The 25,854-nt window shown below is 54.0% G+C and overlaps 3 protein-coding genes across 6 annotated transcripts in view; 1 reads left to right on the top strand and 2 right to left on the bottom strand.

Moving 5' to 3' along the window:
• The window catches only part of TMEM104 (transmembrane protein 104), a 39,403-nt gene extending 25,342 nt beyond the window's left edge, over nt 1-14,061 (bottom strand). Inside the window, exons 1-8 of one of the 2 annotated variants that reach the window (XM_072352143.1) lie at nt 14,017-14,061; nt 13,187-13,277; nt 11,413-11,534; nt 9,526-9,607; nt 8,627-8,729; nt 8,142-8,222; nt 4,444-4,543; nt 3,578-3,686 (exon numbers count right to left, since the gene is read on the bottom strand). In XM_072352143.1, the coding sequence (XP_072208244.1) occupies nt 3,578-3,686; nt 4,444-4,543; nt 8,142-8,222; nt 8,627-8,729; nt 9,526-9,607; nt 11,413-11,534; nt 13,187-13,231 (642 nt within the window). In that variant the 5' untranslated portion in view covers nt 13,232-13,277; nt 14,017-14,061. Of the gene's footprint in view, nt 1-3,577; nt 3,687-4,443; nt 4,544-8,141; nt 8,223-8,626; nt 8,730-9,525; nt 9,608-11,412; nt 11,535-13,186; nt 13,278-13,978 lie in introns of both variants that reach the window. The other variant, XM_072352142.1, reaches the window with a different exon arrangement.
• Nucleotides 14,062-14,165: 104 nt separating this feature from the next.
• Nucleotides 14,166-18,412, top strand: NAT9 (N-acetyltransferase 9). Of its 3 annotated transcripts, none has more exons than XR_011905500.1 (7): nt 14,166-14,468; nt 14,612-14,721; nt 15,742-15,882; nt 16,118-16,177; nt 16,350-16,444; nt 16,547-16,681; nt 16,821-18,412. XR_011905500.1 is itself a non-coding variant. In XM_072352191.1 (7 exons), the coding sequence occupies exons 1-7, from the start codon at nt 14,392-14,394 to the stop codon at nt 16,822-16,824; spliced, it is 636 nt and encodes a 211-aa protein (XP_072208292.1). In that variant the 5' UTR covers nt 14,166-14,391; the 3' UTR covers nt 16,825-18,412. The 3 variants fall into 3 exon arrangements, 2 of the variants coding, with proteins under 2 accessions (XP_072208292.1, XP_072208293.1); XM_072352191.1 differs by having other exon boundaries at nt 16,533-16,681; XM_072352192.1 differs by having other exon boundaries at nt 16,547-18,412.
• On the bottom strand, nt 17,048-25,318 carry NHERF1 (NHERF family PDZ scaffold protein 1). Its single transcript, XM_072352169.1, has 6 exons — nt 24,905-25,318; nt 20,848-21,006; nt 20,226-20,379; nt 19,836-19,876; nt 19,263-19,358; nt 17,048-19,186 (listed from the first exon to the last, which is right to left on the bottom strand). Exons 1-6 carry the CDS (start codon nt 25,274-25,276, stop codon nt 19,022-19,024), a joined length of 987 nt encoding a protein of 328 aa, XP_072208270.1. The 5' UTR covers nt 25,277-25,318; the 3' UTR covers nt 17,048-19,021.
• Nucleotides 25,319-25,854: the final 536 nt, after the last annotated feature.

Here is a 25,854-nt window from a genome sequence, read left to right as displayed (position 1 = left end):
AAACCATCTGCGCTCCCATCTCCGCCCGGCCCGCACCCGCTGCGCTGCCTGCGATACTGCAGCATCTGTGAACCTGCACAAGCGGATGCCGCGTCCCTTTCCCAATCAGCTACAAAACCAACAGCGACTCAGACGGAACAGATGCACTGGGAGCTCTGACACACCGAGCCAGGCTACCAGGGGCACCCCGTGCCAATGCCTCTTTCCCAAAAGGTATATGGCTTCCCCTGAGAATAAGCCATTTCCTTCCCATTATGGGAAGACACCACGTCCCAAACTGCCAGAACAGGAGGGCTGATGGAGAGCAGAGATTTTAGCCACAGCGGCTGCCCCGGTGCAGAACTGCACTGCTTGCCAGGTCAGGAAAGCGTTTTGGATCTGACACTGAGCGGCTGCTGATTCCCAGGATTAAATCTCTCATTTATTTCAGTATCTGCTTTCTAGAAACTGCAACAAAAAGACCAGAACTCTTCTCAAAGAGAGACCTGAGACTTAAACCCGCCGCTCCTTCCCCTCAAGTCTACACAGACATCACCCAGCCGACCTTACAGAGAGGATGATAAAGAAACTGCACTGAAGCATGAATCCAGCACAGGAGACTGAATTCCGCCCCCAGCACTGGCACCCGAACAGCCAAGGGACTCAGGACTTCAGCTGTCAGGAGCTCAACAGCGTTGAACGATCCGACGCAGCGCTAGAAAGCCATCGATCCGCTTTAACTGTAATCAGTGCGTGCCTTCAACAAGGTCGCTGGGCCATGAGACACGTGCCTCCCTCCATCCGACCCGCCCTGCATGCTCTGGCCCTGCCAGGCTTGGAAGTGCCCTGCAAAGCCTTCAAACCTTCCAGGACTCCTGAGGTGCAAAGTGGAGGCAAATAGCAGCAGCAAGAGATGGGTCAGGAACAAGGGAATCATTTCAGTACTTCCTGCACTCGCCTCCACTTATTTACTTTGCAAGCCCTTATTTTCCAAGGCAATTTACAAACAAGCAGCAAGATAACCATTTGTTCAGACAAAGGTTAATAGGGGTCTAGTGGTCTCCAAGGACTCTGCAGACACACTTAGGTGAGAAAATTTGGAGCAGCAATAAAGATGCTGCGCAGACAAGCAAGTCTCAGGAGAAGGCTTTAATCTGTCTAAATATTCTCATTATGTACATCCTTCAGCTCCCATTCACAGTGATCAGAGCCGAGACGGCTTCCAGTGGCTTTTTGGGACAATAAACCATGAAATAGGATTTTTACATCAGTCATTCTTTCTCCCTCCCTGCAGCTGAAGAGTCAATGTTTAAAACAGTTTTTTGTTGTTCTCATTATTAAAAAGAAGCCAGTAGTGGGAAAAAAAGAGTCAATAGGATGAAGGCAGGACAGATCCCTGGCAGACCGGAGGCACTTGGCACAGGAGAGCTATTGGCACCATTTCTGCAGAAGACCTCAAATAGAATATTTGTCCTGGTAGCCCAAAAAAGGGTTTCAGGGGGGCCATGCACGCAATAAGAGATACAGCACTACATCCAGAGACCTGCTTCAGAGGGAACAGATTCTAGATGTGACATCGTGCTCCTAAAGCTGCCCCAAATCTACATACAGTACTAAGACAAAGCCAGAGGAGTAGAGGCAGGCATCTAGCACAGAAGGGACGATCCAAAAACTCAGATGCTTTCACTTGGATCACGGGGTTCATCTGTCCCCTGGCCACGGGGGAACGTTGCCTGCAAAAAGAGACCTTGCTTGTCCACTGAAACATGGAGCCACAATTATTCCAGCAATAGAAAATGTTAAAAAGGAAGCGAAGGCTGAGAAAACAGAGCAAGTTTCCTAAAGGCTGTGATTCCCACAGGACCAAAACCAACTGTGATGCTCTTCACGCATCTCACACCTGCAAGCTCTTGTCCCCCACAGACAGGCAGGTTGCAGCATCTCCTGCATGTTCACGTCTCCACTTCTACATATAAAAAGCTGAGACAATTTGAAGAGAGCTACAGCCCCCTGTGCTGGAAAGAACAGGGAGAGAACTCCGGAGCCTCGCTTGTACATCCAAGGAATGTTTGTCAGACCTCTCATTTTGCTCCCGTGTGAATCCATGATGGAACACTGAGCCCCCAAACCCCGCACAGCTCAGAGGTAACGGAGATCACCAGCAGCCTCCTGAACACAGTGACCATGGGACAGCCTCTGCCCCCCACCCCACTAATCCACCATGACTTATTGTCTCCCACAGGCAATCCTTCCCCACTTGTAAGGAGCACAGAAAGGCACTGAAACCTCTGCTCAGTTACAGGGCAGGAAGGATTAACCACTACCAAAAGACTGCGGATATTTATTCTCCAAATGCACACAAGGAGGCAAACAGGGAAACGTGCCTCTGAGTGCTGCACACACACACACACACACACACACACACACACACACACACACACACACACACACACAGTGCATGCACAGTTTCCTGCTGCTGGTTTTTTGTGGTGGTTTTTTCTTTTTTTAATTTTTCAGGTCTCGACAATTATCTCCATGAATTATAGACATAATATCTGAGAGACACGGGCAATAATTAATGCATGTCTGCTCTCTCTGACTGGCTCGCTCTGCTGGGTCAGGCAGTTATTGAGATTCAGGGAAGAAATCCTCAATCTTGTGGAAATTTTAAGGAAGCAGATCGAGACAATTTAATAAAGCAATAATATTTCCCTTAAATAATTAACTAGGCTTTGACATTCGGTAACACTCCTGAATCCCAGCTCTTACTTATGCAATAATGCTACAGCAGCACGCTCAGAGGTGATGGGCTGCATGTCCAAAGCGTACCAACCGCTAAATGGCTGCACGCAGTTTTTGCCCCTGGACTTCTCCATGCACACACAGGCACCCCATACGCAGACTACTAACACTTTTGAGACCTCTAACACCACTGTCCCAAACCCACACTAGGCGCAGCTTACACGCCTTCTCCTCATTTTGCTCTGCTAACACTTATCTCCAGGTATGAGTGCTCCATTTTTGCCAGCCACGAGTCAAGCAGTGCTTGCCATTCTCTGGGAAACCCTCGGCTTCACAGCGGAACCACAACACAGTAATGGATGCTATGAAGAATCCTGAACTAGACAGCAAGCCATTACTAAAGTAGCACATCGCAGTGACGTTAAGTGGCCTGTTTACATCACCCCTCAAATAGCAGATTTTCCAGCAGCGTAAACAATTTTATTCACGTAAAGAATGCACTCAGGAGAGGTCAACATACTTGAATATACTGAGAACTATTATCTCAAAACAACTGCTTCAGCCAGCCACTAAAAGCACCCCTTTGGCACACACACATCACACACTTAGGCAACATAACACTGAACATCGAGAACAGAAACCTACTTAAGATCAGAAAGATGACTCTAACCATGAGCCATCCACAGCACAGCCACGGCACCCATCCTAGAGAGGCGCTTGGTTTACAAGGCCAGACCGAGCTGAAAACTTCACGTTCTCTGTTACTCACATTCATGTTTTCTCAAGGAAAAGACCCTCATCCAGCAGAAAGAAAATTTCAAGGGAAATAAAGTTGATTCCGGTTTCAGAAACTTACCAGATAGAGTCTGTAAGCATCAATCCTTCGAATTGGCCCCCAGCACTTGTCTGTATCATTATACTTTGTGCCATCTCCAACATTGCAAGAATGGTTGCCAATGGCACTGCTGGAAAAGGAGGGAGAAACAAAAGACAGTAATTAATTCCCAGCAGATGCCTTCCCCTTCACTGTATTCATGAAGAGGAACGGTCAGAGGCCCAAACTGTTTCTCCCCTCCCTCCGCGAGGGCACGCACTCTTTAATTTCTGCAATATGTAACAGAGCAACTCACTGACTACTGTGCATTTAGAGGTAAACCCTCGATTGTCCCCAGTCACTTGAAACTCACAGTTAACAAATTTCAGTCTCACATACAGGTCACCAAAGTTTTCCATTTCCAAGTCCTGAGACCAGGGGCAGCCCAGCCTCAGCCTGACGACTCTCCTTCACTGCTTATTCCTTATTGAAATTGTCTCAAGCCCAGAGCTCACGGGGTAAATGCAGCCAAGCAGTGTCACAATGATCACAGCTTTGATAAGCATCACACTTCTTGGCTCATAACCAGAGACAGAAATACTGCACAGGGAACAGCAATCAAACTAGAGAACAAGTCCCATGTCTGCAAGGTGCAGCAGTTAGCAATACTTCACCTCTGAGGACTGAGGAAATCAGGTCAGGTACTTTTCAGACACCCAACAACAGCTCAACTTGCAGCAACTCGTGTGGGGGAGCTTCGCCTTCCCACCCAAGAGTCCTTGAGTCACTTGTCTACTGCAGTCCCCAGGAGGCAGAGCTGATCCCAGTCAGACTTATCAGCCCATCGAAACCAAAAACCTGCTCTCATTTCTGCTACTGCATAACTGCCCAGCAGTAAGCACACTTACCAGGTCACCTGCATGAGAGAGACCGGTACAGCCGCCGCATAGATTGCCAGGTCCCCATAGAGGTAGATAATTATGCAGAAATAGAAGAGGTTGACACCCACTGCAGGAAAAGGAAATATTTCCACTGAAATGCAGCACACAGGGATTCTTGAACTTTACACTCTAAATTAACAGCCCACAGAACTCTTTCAAGGTCTTGAAATCACAATTTCCCTCCACAATTTACTTCTGCAGCAAGTTCCACACAAGGGTCACGTCAGCAGCGTAGGGACCTTTGTTGCAGCTCAAGAACTGATAGGAACTGATGCCTCAGAGCTGCACTGACTCATTAAATACCCTGCCTTCAAACTAGGCACTCATTTAAGTCCATCCTACAGTCACCAGTCAAGGCCAGCAGGTCTCACCTAAGTCATCTGCCAGATGAAGCTGTCAACCTGGAACAGCCACGGGCAAACATCCAGCTGATGGCAACAGATTTAGTGTGAACACAGCTTGAAGAACAGATAAATGAAGAAGCACACACTTTTAGTATTCCAGTGATCCCAAACCCTGTGCCTGCAAACCCTCAGGACCTTCACGTGAAGGTTTTGGCCCCACAGATCCAGTTCCAAAGGGCTGAAGCTGTGTTTGGAATTTCCTTAACATCTCCACCCTGAGTCAGACTTCAAACTTGCTTTAAAACAGTTCCTGCAGCCCCAGTGTCACAAAAAAACCCAACACCGCCACCTGTTCCTGCTCCCCAGTGTTTGGTTTTCTCTGCATTTAACTATGAGATTAAGAACATCTTACATGGGACACACAAAACAGCCTTGTCTGGACTCAGGGAAATACTGGCATGGAGAGATGAAATCAGCAGCTGAAGTCAGAGATGACTGATGAGACTCTTGGATTCTTTTCTTTCAAGGGAGCCCCAGAGTTTTCCTGTCTGCTTTGCCATCACGTTCCCCCAATTCTCTGGGTGTAGAGAATCTTTCCACTTTCATTAAATAAATGACTCAATATGTTGAGTAGACTCAGCATAAAATATCCCTACAAAACGCTGGGGAAGCAGTAAGGAAACTCGTGTGCTTCTATAAAACAACACGTTAAGTCTATTCACAAGTTGTTTCTGGAAGATCTCTGACCCCTCCACATACGGTCAATTTCTAATAGGTTCCCCTTGGTTTTTCTCCCCCTGGCTCTATGAAAGATTCAGGATGACTGCACAGCTAAAGAGTCTGCACCATTCTGAAAACAACAGCAAGTTACCACCAGCTTTCTCCAGTTTCCATTAAAAAGGGTTGCATGTTATAACAAGTATCTGATGTATGATAGATATCACAAGATCCACCGAGCAGGGGAACAGACGGACTCGGAGTAGATTCTGATTTAGGGATCTGCTGCTGATGTCAGCTCTCAGATACTCCCTGGAGGAAATAAGGCTCACAGAAGAAGCTACGATGCAGCAGCAGCAGCAGGTATCCAGCAGCACACACTGCACCCCTGCTGCAGCACCGACTGTGGGAAGCCCGGATGACAGCCCTCACAAAACTCATGCCCTGCAAAGGCAGGAAGAGTTTATTGCCAATTCTTTTATAAACTGCTACTGATCCTCCCTAATCAATACTTTCATTACTAGACAAAAAATGGGAAAATCGATGACTTCCTGTGGGGATGCAGCGCGATAGATGTGCCCAGAATCCATTACTGCAATAAATGACTGCTCAGACCCAGAAGAAAGCACCCAACACTGCAAATTAAAGAACAAAGTGCACCAGACCAACAAGCAGTCCTTCAGAGCCAGCTCTTCTCAAAGAGCATTCATACTGTCACAGCCTAAGCCGGTCTGCTCCCTTTAAGAAAGCAGACAGTCTGAGATGGAGATTTATCCCCAGCTTACCTCCCAGGGCTGCAGATTCAACTCCTGTCAGATTGTTTAAGAAAAAAAAAAAGCAAGAAAAAAGAACAGAGAACGATAGATATCAGAGGCTTGAAGGTCTGCTGCAAAGCCTTCACCAGCCTTCTCTCTGAAGGCTGCACAGCCCACAGAGGCCTTGGTTTTGTATCTACACATTGTGGGAAAAACCCACCCAGTCATTTGCTAGCTGTCAAGGTGCAGTGATTGGTGCTTGGAGCCAGGACTTCCCTAGCACGGCCCAGTTTGTCAGCACTAAGCATAAGAAACTAATCAGCCCATTGCTAAGCACAGAGGAAGGCAAAGCAGCAAGTGAGTTACAGCTGCCCCAGACCCCTCACAGTGCACGCTTTTCATCTCCTCTCACAATGATCACAAGCTACGTTTCAAGCTATGGTCTGCTGCTCTTCCAGTTGATTTCTTGCAGAGATTCGTGCCTTGGCATTAGGCTGAGTTGGTCCAAGGGGAGATCCTTAATACAAAAATCAGATCACTCACTAAAGCAACATTAAGAAGAGGGATTAAGATCCAGAACACTAAGCAGTTTATATTGCTTTGCTAGGAAACGTTCATCAGCACCGGAGGACCTGTATTTCCAGCACCCTCTACTGGATGAGCAGCACCTAGCAGCAAGGCAGAGAGCAATAACACCCGGCTCTCTGGAGGGATCATCCTCACGTCCTCCTGAAACACACCAGAAAAGTCTTTCTGAACCCTGCTAACAGGAGCCTTACCACCTGTGTTCAACCAGCCCCTCAGCAGCTGAGCAAGCCTCTATAGCTGAATGCCCAGAGACACAGATAAGCCACATTATACATCCTCTCAAAGCAAGACCTAAACACTACTGCTCCCCAGACGACTACTAAAAGATAGGGGAGCATCTGCGGTGATTTACAGATGGCGAGGAACACAAGAGAACTCATCCACAGTCTGGGTACCTCAGTACAACACGCAAGATTAGGAACAAGGCACCGCTAGATCTCCAGCACATGGGCAAGTCACCTCCTCTATAACTAGGAAAGCAGCACTCTGATTCAGTGTAGATTTTGATGCTTAAGTGATTAAAGCTTACGAAGGCCCAGAAAAAGCATACAGGGAAATGAAGTTTATTTTCAGCCAAACTCCAAAGAGCAGCAATAATGTATACTCCTTAAGCTGCCCCTCACAGGAAACAGTCTTACACTGCTATAAAGATGACATAATGCAGGGGAGAAAACCAGCCCACCACGTCTTTGTAAGGCAGACAGTGAATGAGAGAAAATGCTGCTTTCCACAAGAAATGGGGCCTGACAGGCTCAAAATGGTCCATCCATAACGGCTGGTGATTCTCTGGCTCTGCACACCAGTTCAAGCGCGTTCTTCACCACGTTTCAGAATCGTAGCTTGCATTTCTATTATACGCAGCAATGGATACAGCTTCATCACAGCACAGTTACAAGTTTGCTCCCTAACATACCAGCAAAGATACTTAATGGCAAAAAGACAACTGCCTACCACATGCTCACCAGGAAACCTTTCCAGCCCAGTAGCACATCCTTGCAGTTCTCTTGGTGACAGCCCCCCACCAGACACATGCAGTTCTTAGGAACTCCCTCCAGAAACCTCCAGTCCTTCAAATTGAGGCTTACAGGGTTCAGGGAGGACCAAACATCTTGTTCTCATGTGCTACCAAGACGGAACTAGTGACCTTTCCTGCTGTAGATAGCTGAAACTCAGGATGCAGGTCCACACTGAGATTTGAGGAAAAGACAGGTACACAATACACAGCAGGACCAGAAAGGGCTTAAAAGCATGAATCACTTACCTTTATTGAAGAACATGGAAGCCATCTGGCCCATCTCCACTCTTTCTGTGATTTCAAAGATATTTGGTGATCCGCGTCTCTCTGAAAGTTACAAACAAGAAGTGCTTCAACCAGACCCTCCAATGAACCCAGAGGCCAGAATACCTGAAGACACTCAAACAGCTCTATGAACAGCATGAAGGTCACTATGTACTATCTACCACTCCATAGCTGCAGAGTAACTGGTCCAATGACTCTGCTGAAACCAAAGTGTTTTCAAAGTAAGGTACTCTCATCTTAGTGACCTAGAAAAAAAAGATCTTTATCGGACTGCAGAAGGTAAACTGAATTCTCAATGAGTCTTATCTTGCAAGTGCTAAGGACTCTGGGATACGGACATAGAGAACTAAGGGCAAGATGGACAGAAGAGCCCTACTTCACTTCCTAGAGACCACTGGAATGCAGTCTGCAAAGACAAGGTCTCAAAGCACAAAGCGGGTACTTACGAACTGACAGGATAGGCCGTATCTCTGCTCGCTCGTAGCCGTCTCGGAGGAGAACATCACTGTCAGACACCCCAGAAGAAGAATCCTCATCCTCATCATCCTCCTGGAAGAAGAGATCAGACCACTGTCGAGTTTTCCTCTAACCACAGCACGAACTATGGCATCACCAGCATTGTGACCTCACTTCCAGCATCTCAAAGATCCCCAATAAGGCTGGGCAGGACAGGCCAACAAACAGCAGCAATGCCAGGGAGCTTGCAGCCCACACTTGGGATGCTGCGGAGAGCAGAAATGAGTACTAGCAGAGCAGGGGATCCTAACATTTTTAGTGCCAAAGCCGGTCAGAGCAGAAACACACATCTCCTAACTCCAGCCCACCAACACACAGGCAGGAACCTAAATCAGTGCAATTATACCTTGCCCAGACCCAGAAAAGCTGCTAACACCAGAATCCAAAAAGCCACAAGTCAATTTTACAGCAAGGACATACTTCAGGACTGTCCACTCCCTACAATACATCCTTACTGGCAGCAAGGACATTCCCACCTGTCCCAGTTAAATGACCTGAGATAAGCAAGGATTTATAGACGCTCCAAATGGCACCACTATATTGGCTGCCGCCTCTCCGCACTCACTGAGCAATGCTTCTGGGCAAGGAGAGCACAGTCAGTAAGAGATGTGAGCAGCACAAGGGATTTTTCAAAGCTGGAACAGAAAATCCCGTCTTTAATGAGCAACCCCACAGGGAACTAACAGCCATATTGTACAAGGCAAAGTTGAGTAGAAATTTATTCCTATAATGGAGTTAGTAATGAGGCAAGGCAAAGACAAAGGAATCTCAGGCAAACCTTATGTGACAAAAGAACTCCAGAAAATGGAAAATTAAACCCCAGACAAACCTTGCGCTTCTCCATTCTCTTCCATCGCAGCTGGGCATTTGCAGCAGCCATGGCTTCCACCACGAAAGTAGTAGTCATGTAGCTTGAGAGAGAAATGCAGCTCATATCAACACATAGACAAGCACTGCTACTGAAATGACAGTGACTTTCATTGTTTGCAGGAGTAAACAAACCAAAGAAAGCTACTTCCACCAACCTCACCCCCATACACACTGCCTGCTTCAAAAAGAGCCTCATCACATGCTGCTGCCTTCTATTCTCGAGAAGAGGGTGTTCAAACACAGAACAAAATGCTGTAAAAAAATCACTTCTTTAGATATGAGGAGATATCAAGTAGCTGGAAAACCCCTTGCAAGTGGTTTTAGGAAGTAAAAAAGAGCTCTCCCTTTGTTAGAAAGCAAGCTTCCTTCCCTCTTTTAGGAATTCTAGGGCCTAAGAGTAGCACAATATTATCACAAAGTTCACCCATTACAGCCTTTGGCACCACCCTAAAGACCAGTGCAAATCGCATTAAAAACAAAGCAGCAATACAAGATCAAGGGGGAGACCACATATGCCTGCAAACAACTTGTTGCAGGCCACGAGGTCCAGGGGCATCATTACAGCATCCATGGAAGGAATGTCATTATCTCAGCTAAACAGTCCTGTAATAAAAAAAGTCAAATTAATCTTATTTAAGGCTTTAAAGCGGTTTCTCACTGTTGCATGAACTGGACTCATTTATCAAGCTCAACTTTGTCAGACTGAAAGAAAGCAGCCCCCTCCTGAGGCCTATGTTGCAATTTCTTCTTGCACTGAAAGTTCCCCAGAGGGCAAGAAGAAGTCATAAGCACCAGCACTGCAATGAAAGCAGCAGGGCAACACAGCACCCAAGGCTCTTAATACTTCAAGCTGTGTTTTCAGTTCACTCTGATGTGGTTGTAGCATCCAGGTTTGGAAGCCTGTGCTCTTCTGCTGACCTTGAAGTCTCATCAGCTCCTGCTGCATTTCATAAGACAAAGTTACATTTTTCAGCAACTATCTAAAGGAATTGCTTCCAAATCTACCAGTTACTGGTACTGCCACAGTTTACATTTTAATCAAAGCACGTAGCTTTGAGGTGGGGAACTTAGGAACATTAATACAATTAGTATTGAGCATGGCTACCTCTATATAGTAACACCTAAAAGATTTCAAGAGCAATGCCTCCAAATCACATCCAAGCTGACAGAACTGGTTATGCACAAGAAAGGAGCTTCTACATTCTATTCTTACAAACAGCAGGAGAAGGATTTTATTCTTATTTTTAAACCAAGCTAGAAGAAATCCTATTAATAACCTGAGAATCTCAAGCCCTGTGGACATCGCTGCTGTATCAACAGTCTTCAGCTCCACCTGCTGCCCCAGTGAGGAGACACATCTGGGCAGAAGCTCATGGCAAACCAGCACGAAAGTCATGAGACCAGCTCCAAGATCTCCTCCGTCCAGCAAAGGGAAGGGGATCAGTGGGTCCAGCTGTGCAGTAGTTTGTTCTCCTGACACACTTACAGCTACCCAGACCGCTGCCAGAAGTCAAGATAAAACCAGTTTGCTTCCCACGTACACATCACCAAGAAGATAAACTTCTGTTGCTTACAACACGGGTAATGTTTTGAGAATTGATCGGTGACACAGGCAAGCATGGGATATTTCCAAAAGAGTCTGGACTAGAGACAGTCTTTCCCATCAGACAAGACATGGGGCTTAGCATCCCTCCAAATAAGGTCCACAGGCAACACAGCTGCAGAGATCAAGGCTCTAACAGCAGTGGGACAACATCACTCAGAAAAGCAGCATAAACCTCAGCACTGTTACAGCTCCATCCAACCCAAACCCCCAGTCTCCTGAAGACACACACTCACATCCTACCTCATAAAGCCCAGGAACATCAGGAGAACGAGGCTGACGAGCCACCCTGCTGTTGCAAAGGCCTTTGGCATGGTGAGGGCTCCTGTCCCGACGATGAGGTTGAACATGTAAACCAGACCAACCTGCAACCATCCACATAATGCAACATGAATTTACAGCTGTGCGATCATCCACATCACCTCACAGACAAACTTAAATAGAAAGCAGCCACTGTGAGCAGGACAGGCGTGAGCCCACATTAGAGATAAACATAGGAGGACACTGATAACCAAAGAGAACAAAGCAAGTTACAGCACATATCTGTGGAGCTGATATCCCTTCCCTGTTTTCCTAATTCTTTAAGTATTTTTCTATCTTTCAAAGTTAGAAAGCACGCAAGCTTCTCATTTGTTTTCAAACCCATTGTCTTTTACCAGAAGTTCTACAGCACAGTTTTGGGTCTCTCCTTACTTTCCAACCTTAGTGTAACTAATTATGGCTACATACAAAAGGTCCCTTCCAGAATGCCTCATTCTCTGTTATTCATAGGACATATTCGAGCAGAACTATAACTCAGGTTATATATGCTTGTCATTTTATCAGCAAACAAATCAGCACACTCTGAAAAAGTCAATGTGCTTTTGGAGAGTATTTCACCATCTCTAGAACCACTTCTCCTCCAGTCAGGAGCCAAAACATAACTGTGCACCCAGAGGAAGCATCTCAGACTGTACATTTCACTGACGGGATCCAGAAACGCCCCAACGTTTGTTGCTTTGTTGTTGCATTAAATATAGGTCAGCCTCTCCAGAGGAAAGAGTTAGCAAGGAGCTGCCTGAGCACATTGCTTTGAGTGTGGAGAAATGGACACTGGGAGAACTGCTTCCTAGAAACCTGCAAGAGCTCCTGCCCTACATTCACTGCAGCACAGTCATCTTCTGATGGCTCTCCCAGGATCAAAATCAGCCACCGCAGCTTGTCAGAAAGCTCTTCTCATTCAGTTAGCACAGCTGTCATTCTGTAAGCTTGTCTCCCGCTCAAGTGCCCAGGGCCACCATTTACTTCACTGCAGGACTCTAAAATAAAACACTCCGGTGTTTCCGGCTCCGGTCAAGCAGGCAGATGGGAATGCTGTGTGTGGAGGAGCTGGAACTGCTCAGGGAAACATGAGATGAGATTCTGTGCAACTCCTGGAACACCAACGTGATGTAAGAGTTGGTGCCATCCCTCCTTTAGAGCCCAGCTGTCCCAGTTACTGCCTTGTTCTCTGTTCTCTCAGCTGTGGCCACTTCTGTAGCCTAATCTCCAGTTACTTTAAATTCAATCATTAACACAGGGATGAATGTTTCAGAGTATTTGGAAGCCAACAACGCTGATTTCAGTACTAATTCTATATCCAGTGGTCTGTGAATTCGGAAGGGGAAAAAGTGATTGCAAAGCACTCGTCTAAGAGCTAACAGCAGCATTTCTATGGGAGTTTCCCCTTTCAAGGAAGCTTCACGTGACAATTTGTGCTGACGGAATCCTTAGCAAAGCAGAAGAGCAGCAGGCAGGAGAGCTGCCGGACACAAAGTTACTCTTAACGTGTTTCAAAACTGCATCTCAAACAGCCACCGCTCCCCGCAGTGCAGGAATGAACCGCGGGGTTATTTCCAGGCAGCCTCAGAGCTCAGCGCGGCCCGGAGCAGCGGGAGCGCACAGAGCGGCGGGGAACGGCAGCGCACAGCCGGGAATGACAGCGCACAGCCGGCTGGGGAGCGGGAGCTGGAAGAGACAGGGCGGCAGCGGTACTTACATACGGAGAGTAGAGCTCCCCCGTGTCCGTGATGCCTCCAGCCATAGCGACGGGAAACGACGGCGGCGTTTTCAGCTCCTGCTTCGTGAACCTGGGGACAAACCGGCAGCTCTCGGTCAGCCCCGCACAGCGCGCGGCCGGCGGGTCCCCCCGCCGCACACACCGCACACACCGCACACACCGCTCAGCCGCGGCTCCGCACGGACCGACCGCACAGAGGCCGCCGGGCGGCGCTGCCCCTCCGGTGCGGAGCGCGGCGGTGCGCAGCGGAGGGTCGGAGCACGACGGGACCGAGCGGCACCGACGGAGACGAGAGCCGCTGTTTCCACGCGTGGGCGCTGCGGGCAGAGCGGAGCTTCGGGAACCGCGACTGACAACGAGGCAGCGCCGGGAACTGCGCTCTGCCGGAACGACCGCGGGGAGGCACGGCGACACCGGGAGCACGGCGACACCGGGAGCACGGCGACACCGGGAGCACGGCGACACCGGGAGCACGGCGACACCGGGAGCACGGCGACACCGGGACAAACCGAACCGGGACAAACCGAACCGGGACAAACAAACCGGGCCGAACCGAACCGGGACGAACCGAACCGGGACGAACCGTCCGTCAGCACACCGCTCCGTGCGCAGCTCCCCCCGCCGCCCTCAGAGGGGCTACGCGGCGCCCTGCGGCAGACAGCCGAGCGGAAGGCCGAGCCGTGCGGCAGCGCGCATCCCCGCGGTACGGCACGGCACGTTACGGCACAGCTCGGCTCGGCCGCTCCGGTTCACCCGGCGCCGCCCCGGTACCTCGGCAGCCGCGGCTCCCTCCCCCGCCCGGCTCTTACGGCGCACGCGCGGCCCGCCAGGCGCTCCTTCCGTACACGTGACCGGCCCGCTCCCAATGGGGAGAAGGGGGTGTACGCGGCTCGTCTGCGATTGGGGCCGTGAGGTGACGTCACCGTCCGCGACGGGGAAGCGAGCGGAGCTTGTGCGCATGCGTGCGGTGGCGCGCGGCGGGCGTCCGCGTGGGCTCCTCCCCCCCCGCCTCGCCGTGACGGCCGCGTTCGCTCCGCGGTTCCGGTACCGGCGCTACGCCCGCGGGGAGGCGGCTCTGAGGGCGGCGCCACGAGCCGGGCCCGCTCCGTTTCCGCTCCGTTTCCGCTGAGCCGCTTCGCAGAGCGCCCCGCCGAGCGCCGCCTTCCCCCGGGCCGCACGGGGCCATGAGGATCAACCAGAGCACCGCGCTGCGCGGCCACAAGGTGGCGCTGGTGCCGTACTGCCCGGTGCACGTGGCCCGGTACGCGGCTCCCGGCCCCGCCGCTCCGCGCTGTGAGCACCGGGCCGCCATCGGTAGCACAGCGCAGTGAGCGGGACGGGCTGAGCTCGGAGCAGGAGACGCGAGCGGTGCCGCCATTGAGCCCGTACTGCCGGTCGTTCCAGGTACCACGAGTGGATGCAGAACGAGGAGCTGCGGCGCCTCACCGCCTCGGAACCGCTGAGCCTGGAACAGGAGTACGAGATGCAGCGCAGCTGGAGGGACGATGCAGACAGTGAGAGCACAAAGCGCTTCCTGAGGGCGGCTGGGAGGGTCCTTCCCTGTGCTGGAAAGGACGCGGTGGGCTGAGAGCTCTGGTGAGCGGGATTTGCTGGCATCCAGAGCGGATGTGAGGCTGGCTTCCCGTTCAGCAGACAGCTCGGCCTTAGTGCTGCAGCACGTTGGCTCACTCTGTTCGTCTTTATAGCTTCTGTATTGTGTGGGTCTCTGGGCTCCTTCATCTTCAGCACTTGGAGTGAATAATGGCGGTTTGAAGCAAGGGGAGCACGGCTTTGGTAACTTTCTAGGGAGACCAGAGCACACGTGTAACCAATTGATGCTCAGGGGGCTAGAGGACATCCAGGGCTGTTGGTGTCCTTGTGTGGTTTCTCAGAGATAACTGATTTACTTCACAGAGCATTACCTGGTGAGCTGCTGCAGTCACCACTCCCACTGACTGTCATCAAAACATGGGAGTTGTATTTTGCCTTGAGAAATTGAATGACTTTGTGATCACCCAGTTGAGTTGTGTTGTCTGAATTGGTTCCCTGGCTGTATTACAGGTAGTGAATCACTGCCTATAAAAGCCTTGTAGAAGTACAGTGAGCAGCAAAATACCCAGGCTGGCAAAGATCTCAGCTAAAACGTTTGTCTCAGCTGGCATTAAAAGCCTTGCTGAAAGCAGCAGGAAGACTGACTGATGAATCACTAAGTCTTGATGTCTTGTGCACCAAACAGTTCTTTGCTCAGACTTGCTGCAGAGAGAGAAAGCAGCGAGACCTCCGTCAGAGAACGAACGTTTCCATGCTCCTTTATGCTTATTTCTAGTCTTAGTGCCTGCATAAACAGGCAGTGATTTCTACTCCTAGTGATGAAAGTAGGCATGCTTAGCACAGGAGGTTCAGTTATTACCACTTCCTCACTGTTAACATGTGGAAACTGCTGTCACTTTGCCCACTGCAGGCCTTTACTTTCAGCCTTCAGCACTATGTAAGTAACTCTTAACATGCCCTAAAAATGTTTTTATTCTCCCCAGAGTGCACCTTCATTGTGCTGGACATGGAGCGGTGGTGTGAGCAGGCGTGCAGGGATGAGGACTGCATGGTGGGGGATGTGAATCTCTTCCTCACTGACACTGAGGATCCAACTTTGGGTGAGATTGAGATCATGATTGCAGGTAAGGTTCTGCTTCTTGCTGTCTCGGGGTCTTTGTCACCTTGGCTAAAGGCAGCAATAGACAGATTAAAGATTCACAGATGTTATTGTGACTTGTTCCCATTGTACTACCTTGACTGTTCAGCCCTGAATGGCATCCACTGCTGCTCCGGGTCACAGTCTTTTCTGCAAAGCATCCAGTACAGCTGCTTTGTCTCATGTGACAAGATGCTGACTTCTGCTGCTCCTTCTTTCAGAACCCAGCTATCGTGGCAGAGGATTTGGCAAGGAGGCGACTCTGATGATGATGTCCTATGGTAAGGATGGCTCAAGGCAAGGGTAAAGCTGTGATCTAGAAGCATATATTCCTGATGACGTACACAGGGCATAAAGGGAAGCATCTGCCTCAGAAGTTGCAGCCCTGTGCCTTTGTAGATATGGCAGCCAAGCAGGTAACAGTAATTATTGTCTTTCTGGTTTCTTTTGTAGGAGTGACAGAGCTAGGCATCACCAAATTTGAGGCTAAGATTGGTCAGGAAAATGAAGCCAGTATCTGCATGTTCAAGAAGCTTCATTTTAAGGAGGTGCGTTGACAGCCCGGCTTCTACCCCCAACGTGAGCAGTGCTTGTCCTGTGCATGGGAGGGAGCTCTGTTTCTTCTGTGTGATACAGGTTTCTGTGAACAGTGTTTTCCAAGAGGTGACACTGAGGCTGGATGTCAGTGACCAAGAGAGACAGTGGCTCCTGGACCAGACAAAGCACGTGAAGAAGAAAAGCTACGTTGAACAGAAGCTTCCAGCTGGGGTGCTGGAGGCTGGCAGGTAGATCCAGACACAAACCTGGTTTCCAGGGGAAGGTTGGACTTTGTTGCGAGGCCTAAGCACAAATGACAGGGCTGCACTTGACTGTTTTGTTCTGTTTCCTTCGTTATCTTGTCACTTTTCCACTTTGTTGCAACAGCTGAGAATACTGCCTGAACTTTGGACCTGGAGAATAGCCACTAATTCACAGACTCGACTAGGAGTCTGACTTTAACATGCTGTTCCAGCGGGGCCTACAGTCACCAGCAGTTAATTGATTCCTGGTACAACCAGTTTCTGGACAAGCAGCAACCCGCGTTCCTGCTTCCACTGCCCTCAGAGCAAGATTCGTCACTGTTGCAGAGGAAGTCTGAGTGCTCTGGGAGCTCAGCCTGTCCTCTACTCAATAATAATTACAAAATAAGAATCTCAGGTACCTCTGAAAGCAATCTGGGAGCGGTGGGGCTTTCTTTGGTGAAAATCTCCACCTGGAAGCTGCTGTTCTGGCAGAGTAGCAGCAATAACTGGAAGAGACAGGATAAGAGACCAGCCTTGCCCTCCCATTGCCCAGCCCAACCTGGAACAGAGCAGGTCAGGGGTTTTCTCATCCTCAGTTTCACATCACAGTGTTGCTTTTGAGGGCTGTAGTCCCACACAGCCCCGAGGGCACAGGGTGCTACTCTGGCTGCAGCAGCCCAGTGGTTGCTCAGGCATCAGCAAGGACTGCACTTGGCATCCTAGTGCCCAGGCAACGCCAAGGCACTCCCTGTCTCCCCAGGCAGCTGGGAAAAGCCTTCACCCTGGCAACCCAAAACAACATCAGGTCTGTCCCAGAATACCCCTTGGGAGGGGGGGGCTCAATACATCCCCATCCGCAGCTCTCGGGATTGCCAACTGAGCCACACTTCTGGCTGCAGCAAAGGATCCGTTCCCCCACTCTCTCCCATTAACACAGAGCTGCATAAGCTGTCCCAGCACACAGGCCTTAGAAATAGCTGTATGAGCCCAGCAGGACCGGCACCACAGCCCCCAGCTGCAGGCTCCATCCTCCACAGAGGGGCTCAGCCCCTGCCCCAGGGCTGCCAAAACCCTCAGAGGTCCCACTCCGGACAGGCAGCGCCCTGCTCTCCCCCAGCCCGCTGCTCTGAGAAGGCAGCCCAGGCACTCAGGCTCACCCCACACCCCAGTGGAGCAGTGGTGGCCGTTTGGAGTTGGGGCAGCCCCCAGCAATGCTGCCTCCCTCCAGCCCAGCCGGCAGCCATGTCCCTACGGACGGGCAGATTAGAGCAGGCACAGGGTAGCCTGGAACCGCCCCCCCTCTGTGGGATTAAAGCCCTTTAATCGTCCCAAGGCATTAACTCACACTTGGACCAGCCCAGCCTTTTCCATTACTCCATCCCAGCTCCAAACTGAACCCCGTATCAGCTCACCATGGCTTAACTCCTCCAGGGAGACATTCAAACAAACTCAGACTCTAAGGTGTCTGCCCATAGACAGGGCCCAGCGTGCACAGCCACCTTCACAAGGGATGCTGCCCTGCAGCCCCTGCCCCCAGGCCCCCCCAGCACCATGCCCTGGGATCCACAGCTCCGCAAGGATTTGGCCTCCAGCTGGACATGTGAAGTCAGGAAGATTTATTCCAGTAAACAGAATTTATCTTCAGCTTGACAACACGACACCTGATTGCAAAACACAGAAACAAAACATCCACAGGAAGAATTTTCCACAAAATACATTAAAAAAAAAAACAAAACTGTGTGATTGGAAAAACTCTCATTTTGGAGAAAGAAGAGAGTCTATTGAGAACCCTTTAGACTAAGCAGTGTAGGACACAAACCCTGACCGGCTCTGTCTCTGGGAGCCAGCAGCAGCTCCGGGGGTGATTATTGCTGGCTGTGCTGGCTCCAGACACCTCTCCTCTCCCAAAACAACCCTGGGGCAGAGGCTGGAGGACGCCCAAGTGCCTCCAAGAGCAGCTCTGTGGGCACAGGAATGAAGGGATGGGGTCACTGCGGACGGACATTGCTGTGGTGTAGGGCTTAGTGAAAATCACCGAGAGCCTCTAGAAGGGGAGGTTATCTGGGGGGCTGAAACAGAGGTGGGTTTTGGGATGGGAGAAGGAGAGCTGGCAGAGGGGATGAGAAGCGTGGGGCACCAAACCCGGCCACTCCGAGTCACCAAACCTCCCCAAAGCTCTGCACACAGCCGGGCGCACAAAGCTTCACACCAGGGCTGGAGGAGCACCCAGGGCACCGTCACCATCCCCATTGGGGATGCCCAGCGACCCCGAGCCCCGTCCTCCCCATCAGGGCGGTGGGGACGAAGGGGATGGGGCGCCGCTGTCCCCGCCCCGGGGCGGATTCACAGGTTGCTGAACAGTTCGTTCTTCTTGCTCCAGTCCATCTGTGGAGCCCGTTTGCTGGTGCGCTTCTGGTGCGCGCGCTCCTTGGCCACGGCCAGCGGGATGTCGAGGTCCAGCAGGGAGCTGGGCGCTGAGCTGCGCTTGTCCCCTTCTTGCGAATCGGGCTGCGGAGAGAGAGGAGCTCAGCCTCGGAGTGGGGACTTCGCCCACCCCCATCCTCAGCCGTTCTCCCCACCCTACCTCACTGTGGGTCTCGCTGCCTTCGGGGGACGTGGCCAGCGCAGGGCTGGGGGGTCTCTCTGACACAGAGTTCAGCCGTGGCTCTCCACCATTTTCCTGTGGGAAGCAGAGCAGGAGAGAGAGGCTGAGGTTTGGAAGCCACCCCCGGGGCTGCTGCCATCCCTCATCCTTCCTCCCTGCACGTAATCCGCTGAGAGCTCTGTGCTAATAAACACCTCCTGCACTGCCCATGCGAGGCTGGGAGGATTAAACCTGACTTCCCAGCTGCAGCAGCAGGAGGAGGGCTGTGGAATGGGGTGCTGCTTCCCTGAAGCATGAGGGCTCCTTTCCAGCCACGCAGCATCAAGAGAATAGAGTCTATAAGCGATCTGCTTCCTGGGGGCCAACACCTCCCGCTCCCCTTCCCAGTGGCAGCTGCTCTTTTGTAGCAGCTTGGGAGCCTCGTCCCTGGCAGCCCATGGGTCACACAACCACCCAAGGACAAAGGAAGGAGGGACATCCAAACCCAGGGGCTCCACACCTACAAACCAGCATAGGTGGGATTTAGAAAGGACAAAAAGGAACTTATCTCACCTTCTCTATATCACCATTGGCAATGGGTTCTGGCAAGGGACCTGCAGAGAGGACATGGCGTCAGGTGGGGACAGGCACACACCAGGGCTGTGACCATCAGTGCCCGTGGGCACAACAGCTCCGGGGCAGCCAGCGTGGGCTGCATCCTGCCAGCAACCAGGGCAGGGAGGGGGCCAAGGCTGAGCCAAGGCTGGAGCAGAGTGAAGGACAACCACCCACCCTCCGTTCGCTCCCTGAGCCATAAGCTGTGTCAAAGTGTAAACCACAGAGCCATAAACCCTGCCCAGCACACACCCCACAGCCACGTGCCAGCCGTGGGCCGGGCAGGAATGTGCTGACCAACCCACATCCCAGCACTACGGGACGCCCCATGCCTGGCACCGGACCCACCTGCCAGGTGCATCTCCGAGGGCACCACCCTGCACTTCTTGAAGAACTCATCGGCCAGCACGCCCACCACCAGCAGTTTGGTCTCATCGCCGCCCGCCTTGATGGCCGCCACCACATCCGCGTGCTGTTTGCCCTCCACGGGTGTCCCATTCACCTGTGGGTGTCATGGTGACAAGGGACATTCCTCAGCCCGGTGCCGGCCGCAGCCCCCCGCGGGTGTCCGGAGCCGTGCAGGGATTAGCAGCAAGGCCTCATTAAAAGCAGATTTTCTCAGAGCGATTAGCACGGGGCTGGACGGGGAGCGGGGCAGCGTCAGGAGATGACGGCACGGGGCGGCCAACCCCAGCACGGTGAGCACAGGCAGCCCGGGACCCACACGGCCACCGCACACACTCCCGGCTGTGCCCTCCCATCCCAGGGCAGCGGTGCTGCATCGGGTGACAGGTTGATGACTGGCACGGCGGCACCCAGGGCTGGAATGGCTCTGCTCTGAGTCACTGCCAGCACTCAGGGCAGGGGATGCCCCAGAGGAGCAGCTCCTGGGCGCTGCCCATCCCGTATCTCAGGGGCACACCGTACAGATATGCCGTACCGCTGGCCTCCCCTTGACCCCATCACCCACCTCAACAATGCGGTCCTGGGCACGCAGCCCCGCCGCCTCAGCCGGTGAGTCGGGGTCCACAGCACGCACGTACTGCCCGGGGCGGCTCTTCTCGCTGTGCAGGTTGAAGCCGTACCCGTTGGGGCCCTTCTTGATGTGGCACAGCCGGGGACGCAGCTCCTGTGAGGGGACAGTGAAGGGATGGCTGTGAGATGGTGGCTCTCAGCCCTCACCCTGCTGTGGCACAGGGCTGCAGACCCACAGTTCACAATTGTGGGCACCTCCAGCTGCACATGGAGACCAGAACAGCCTGCGAGCCCCAGCCCTGGCTAGTTAGGCACAGAGCATGGGAACTACAGCGCTCCATTAAGGAAGCCTGTTATTACACACATCCTCAGATCGGGCTCTTCCTTTTGGGATTAAGATTGCCCACAGAAGGCAGAGGAGGAAGCAGCCTGGATGGAGGGCAGGCACCCACCTCCACCCCTCACAGAAGCCCCAGGCCAACAGGTCCCACCTCCTGGGACTCAAATACCACAAAGACCACCCCCTGCCTGGGGATGGCACCAAAGGGACTCGTGGCATCACACAGCAGCACCCACACTGAGCAGCCCAACCTACGGCTGCAGCAAACCAGGACCTGCAGGAGCAGAGCAGCAACACGTGGGGCGTTCACCTCCTGGTGGCACCACCCCAGCCTGACTCAATGGCCAGATGTTCCACAGTTGTAGAGTCATGGGATCATTAAGATTGGAAAAGACCTTTAAGATCATCAATCCAACCCCTCCCCACTGACCACATCCCTCAGTGCCACATCTCCACAGAGCTGAGCACCCCAGAGTGCTCCCCTGCTGCACTGTGAGCCCTGCATCGCCGCCCTCTGGGAGGAGAAATGGTTCCTGATGCCCAACCTGAGTCCACGGCACGATGTAAAACCATCACCTCTCATCCTATTGAGATAATACATGCATAATGATACTGTCTTGATCATTAGCCCCTCATCACTGGTAAGGATTTCCCAGTGACAAAAGTCACACTGGAGCTCCTAAAATATCCCACACCAAGAGGTTTCACCACTTATCCTTCCTTTTGTCTGCCCTACTTTGGTACCCAAACCACCCCTGGGGACAGGCAGGAATTCCCCCTCATGCGTGCCCTGCGCTGCTCCTCACCCACAGCACACCCACATCACACTGCCAAACTCCCTTGGCCAGCACTGACCCTTGGGGTGGCACCAAGGACAGACACGGGGCGCTGGCGAGGGTGACACATTGGCAGCAGCCACCCAATAAGCACAGCCTGTGTGACAGCACCACAGCTATCAGCCCTGTCCCTGTTGCACAACACGGTGGGGTCAAGGCTCACCAACGCCCAGCTGGGGACCAAAGGTTACAGCAGGACATGGCAGCAGCCAGCTGTGCCCACGTGCTGGCCGGGAGCTGCCCAGTGCATCCCCTGCGCTCTGCATGGGATGTCAGATGGGACTGCAACACATCAGCGTGGCTGCTGCAGTGCTCCAGGTGGTCCATGATGTGCCAAGTCCGAAAAGCAGAGCTGGCAGAGCCGGGAGGGAGTGGAGCTGCAGCACAACGTGTCCCATCCATGGCTGCAGGAACGCCTCCCAGCAGGGCACACAGACCCTGGTGTCAGAGGGACCCCCGCCTTCACGGCACAGGAACACGCTGCCCTGAGGTGGGGGGTTCTGAGGAAGATCTTCCCCACTTCAGGGACAGCGAAACGCCCGAGGTGCCCACAGCTCCCAGTGCAGTAACAACACCTGCAGAGCAGCATCCGCAGCCACAGCTTACAGGAAGCTCCCCACAGCCCCGTGAGCAGCAACAAAGTGCAGGCAGCCCTCAGCAGCCGCCCTCTGTGCTTTGCTCCGACAGAAACACGGGCTGCGAGGACAGCCAGGCCAGCAAATTCACACGGGTCCTGAAATCTGGCACACGCACCGGGGCCCCAAACAAAGGGGATGCAAAGCAGCCTCTTGCAGCATCCCTGTCACGTAGGGCCAGGCCGGAGCTGCTTTTCATGCAGCCCACTCCTGCTCCCGAGCACAGTTGGCTCCAGAAGAAATTTAATACATTTCCCAGTTCAACTCTCCCTGCACAATGCACCCAGCTGCACTCATCACACCCCAAGCTGCACCCGGGGGGCTCAGATGGGTTTTGCAGGGGAGAGCAAGCACTGCATTCAGCATCTGAGCACTACGTGTGCGCTGGGCACAGCTGGCGCTGGGCAGCAGGAGCAGTGTCGTAGTGAAAGCCCGGCATGAGGCAGCTGCAGGGAGCTGTAGCAAAGCACTCCCCTGCAGCTGAAGCCTCCGGAAACACAGTGTGGGGCGGGGGTGCCACCACCCACAGTCAAACACCAGGGACAGTCCCGTGTGGTGCAAAGCCCCAGCAGGGCTCAAGTTGTGTTCTGACACCTGGTGCCCCTCCCAGGACTCTAAAGTCATGCCCGCTGTGGGTGGGTGCACTCACAGGCGCCCTGAAGCCCGCTATGTCCCGCTGGGGTGGCATCCAGCTGTGGCAAAGCTCCCTGGTAGGGGGGAGCGTATCCTGCCTGAGGTGTTAAAGCTCGGAGCAGAGCAGCACAGAGCAGGAAGGCTGACAGCCGGCTGCTGGCAACACGCGTCTCCAAGCCTGCATGCAAATAAAGGCAAGCCCTGCCCCACAAAGCAAACAGGACTCTGACACACACGGAGCCGCCGTGCTCCCCGCCGGCACCGACCCTGGGAGAATCCCCGGCCGGGCACAGCTGGGGGCACAAACGCTCAGCTCGGTGCACCGCTCCCAGCCCCGCGGCTTCCGGCTACCTGTTGTGAAACCACCGGGGCTGCAGCCCATGTCAGCGGCGTCACCGACTTCCTGCTCCCACACCGACACAAACTGTCAGCGGTAACCGCACCGTAACCGTCCCACCCCCACACGGAGCGGCGCACCGAGGCGCGCAGCCCCGCCAGCAACGCAGGGCGCTTCCCCGGCAGCATCAGCCGCGTCCCGAGGAATCCTTCCAGCTCACGGAGCGAAGTGCGGGCAGAGGGCACGGCACAGAAGGACGCGGTGGCCGGGGGGGACGCCAGCACTGTGACATATGGACGATGCCGTGGGAGCAGAGCCTGCTCGTTCCCACGCAGCGTGCCCTGCCCTGTGACTCCAGCTGGGGCGACGTGCACCCCTGTGGCCACCAGACCCCACCGCCGGCCCACGGGAGCGATGCTTTAGACAAAGGACGCGTCCTGCAGCAGGGGAAGAGCCAGCGTTGGGCGACGGCAACACCTCGCCCTGCAGGACAACAGCTCAGCACCACGTTGGCACCACGGGCGGGTTGCAGGCGCGGAGCGCAGCTCTGCGGAGCCTCCCAGGAAGCGCCTCGGTCGCAACAACAAACACTTGTTTTCACCGAGCAAACAAAAAGCGGCATTATCCGCGGCAGCCCCAAGCGTCCCTTAGAAACTGCTGCGGGCAGGAAAGGTCACCCGGGTCTCCATTCCTCACCCCTCTGCATCGCTCTGTTTGTGCAACCGCTGACTCCTACGCGCTGCTCCGGGACGACATTCTGAAACCTTGTCGGTCTGCCCCGAAGGGCTCCGTGTTCCCCAATCCACGGCGCGGCTGAAGCCGGGCAGTTCAGGGCAAGAGCGGCCGCCACAGCACGACGCCTCCCCTCGCCAAATCCCATTTGCATTTCAGAGGCAGTTAACGCCAAAAGCCTCAGGGCGACCCGGCACCTGCTCTCTTCTTTGGAGGTGAAGACGCGGCAGGGCTGGAAGTGAGAACTCGCGGAGCGAACACCGCAAACAACAGCACAACCCACAACCCGCGCTCCCAAAGCGCACACGGCGGCACGTAGGACGGACCGGGCAGCCCCCCGCGATCACGCGTCGCCACCAACCCCCCCCCCGCTGCACGCCTGACCCCGTTTCGCTCCTCCTGCGGCACAAGGACGGAGCGGGGGGGGCGCGACCCGACGTGCTGAGACCTGAACAAGGAGGAAAGCACCGGGGGGTACCGGCCCGCCACCGCCCGGCCCTACGCGACGGCAAAGGCCGCCCGCAGCGCCCCGCACTCACTCGCTCTCCGGAGCCGCTCCGCTCCGCCGCCGGGGGCTCCCGCTGCGCTTCGCCGTCGGGGTCACCGTGTGTCTTGGGCGGCTGCTCCTCGGGCTGTGGCTGCACCACGAGCAGACGCACGGCCCCGGCGGCGGCGCGGATCCGCTCCACCACTTGCTGGTGGCTCTCCCGCTCCACGTTCGTTCCGTCCACCTCCAGCAGCCGATCCCCGGCACGCAGCCCCGAGCGCTCGGCCGGCGATCCCGCCTCCACCAGCCGGATGAACTGGCCCGGCTTGCCCTTCTCGCCGTGCAGGTGGAAGCCGTACCCGTCCGGGCCCTTCTCCATGCAGCACAGCCGCGGCGCGGCGGGGCCCGGCGGAGCGCTGCTCATGGCGGCGGAGACCCCAACCCGCGCCTCGCCAGTCTGCGCCCGCCCGCGCCCGGCGACGACGTTTATACCGAGGGGCGGGGCCGGAGGCGGAGCCGACCAATCAGAGAGGGAGGGGGCGGGCTTTGCGCCGAGCAAGGAAGGCGATCGGGCGGGTTTATGCAAATAACGACCGGGTTGGGGCGTGGTTATGCAAATAGGAGAATGGGTGTGGTTATGCAAATAGGAGAATGGGCGGGGTTATGCAAATGTAGCTCCGAGGGCGCGGGCAGCGCGGGGGCAGCGGAGCTGTAACGTGACGGAGGGTCCCTCCTGGGGGTCCCCCCCGCGTCCCCCCGGCTCACCCGGAGAGCGGAGCTGCGGGTCGGGGGGGCAACGCGAGCTGGGACGGCGGGCCCTGCGAGCGGGGAGGGCGACGCCGCCCGCGGCTCTTTACCGTCGGCGTCGCGATGAGCCGCGCCCGAACCGAGCGGGGGACGGCGGGGACATCCACGGCCAGCCCCGACAGCGGCACGTGGCGGAGGGCTGGGAAGCGGCAGGCGGAGCGGAGCGGCGTGGAGAGAGCGGGAGGGGAGAGGGGG

Source organism: Excalfactoria chinensis, chromosome 17 (assembly GCF_039878825.1).
Source record: "Excalfactoria chinensis isolate bCotChi1 chromosome 17, bCotChi1.hap2, whole genome shotgun sequence".
Classification (NCBI taxonomy): domain Eukaryota; kingdom Metazoa; phylum Chordata; class Aves; order Galliformes; family Phasianidae; genus Excalfactoria; species Excalfactoria chinensis.
This window is presented reverse-complemented; position numbering and strand designations above follow the sequence as displayed.

Coding starts and splice junctions, on each gene's coding strand:
- NAT9 (XM_072352191.1), top strand. CDS start 14,392: ATGAGGATCAACCAGAGCACCGCGCTGCGCGGCCACAAGGTGGCGCTG. Junction 14,469..14,611: donor TGCCCGGTGCACGTGGCCCG/GTACGCGGCTCC, acceptor CGGTCGTTCCAG/GTACCACGAGTGGATGCAGA. Junction 16,445..16,532: donor AGAAGCTTCATTTTAAGGAG/GTGCGTTGACAG, acceptor TGTGTGATACAG/GTTTCTGTGAACAGTGTTTT.
- NHERF1 (XM_072352169.1), bottom strand. CDS start 25,276: ATGAGCAGCGCTCCGCCGGGCCCCGCCGCGCCGCGGCTGTGCTGCATG. Junction 19,359..19,835: donor CCAATGGTGATATAGAGAAG/GTGAGATAAGTT, acceptor TGCTTCCCACAG/GAAAATGGTGGAGAGCCACG. Junction 19,187..19,262: donor GCAGCGAGACCCACAGTGAG/GTAGGGTGGGGA, acceptor CTCTCTCCGCAG/CCCGATTCGCAAGAAGGGGA.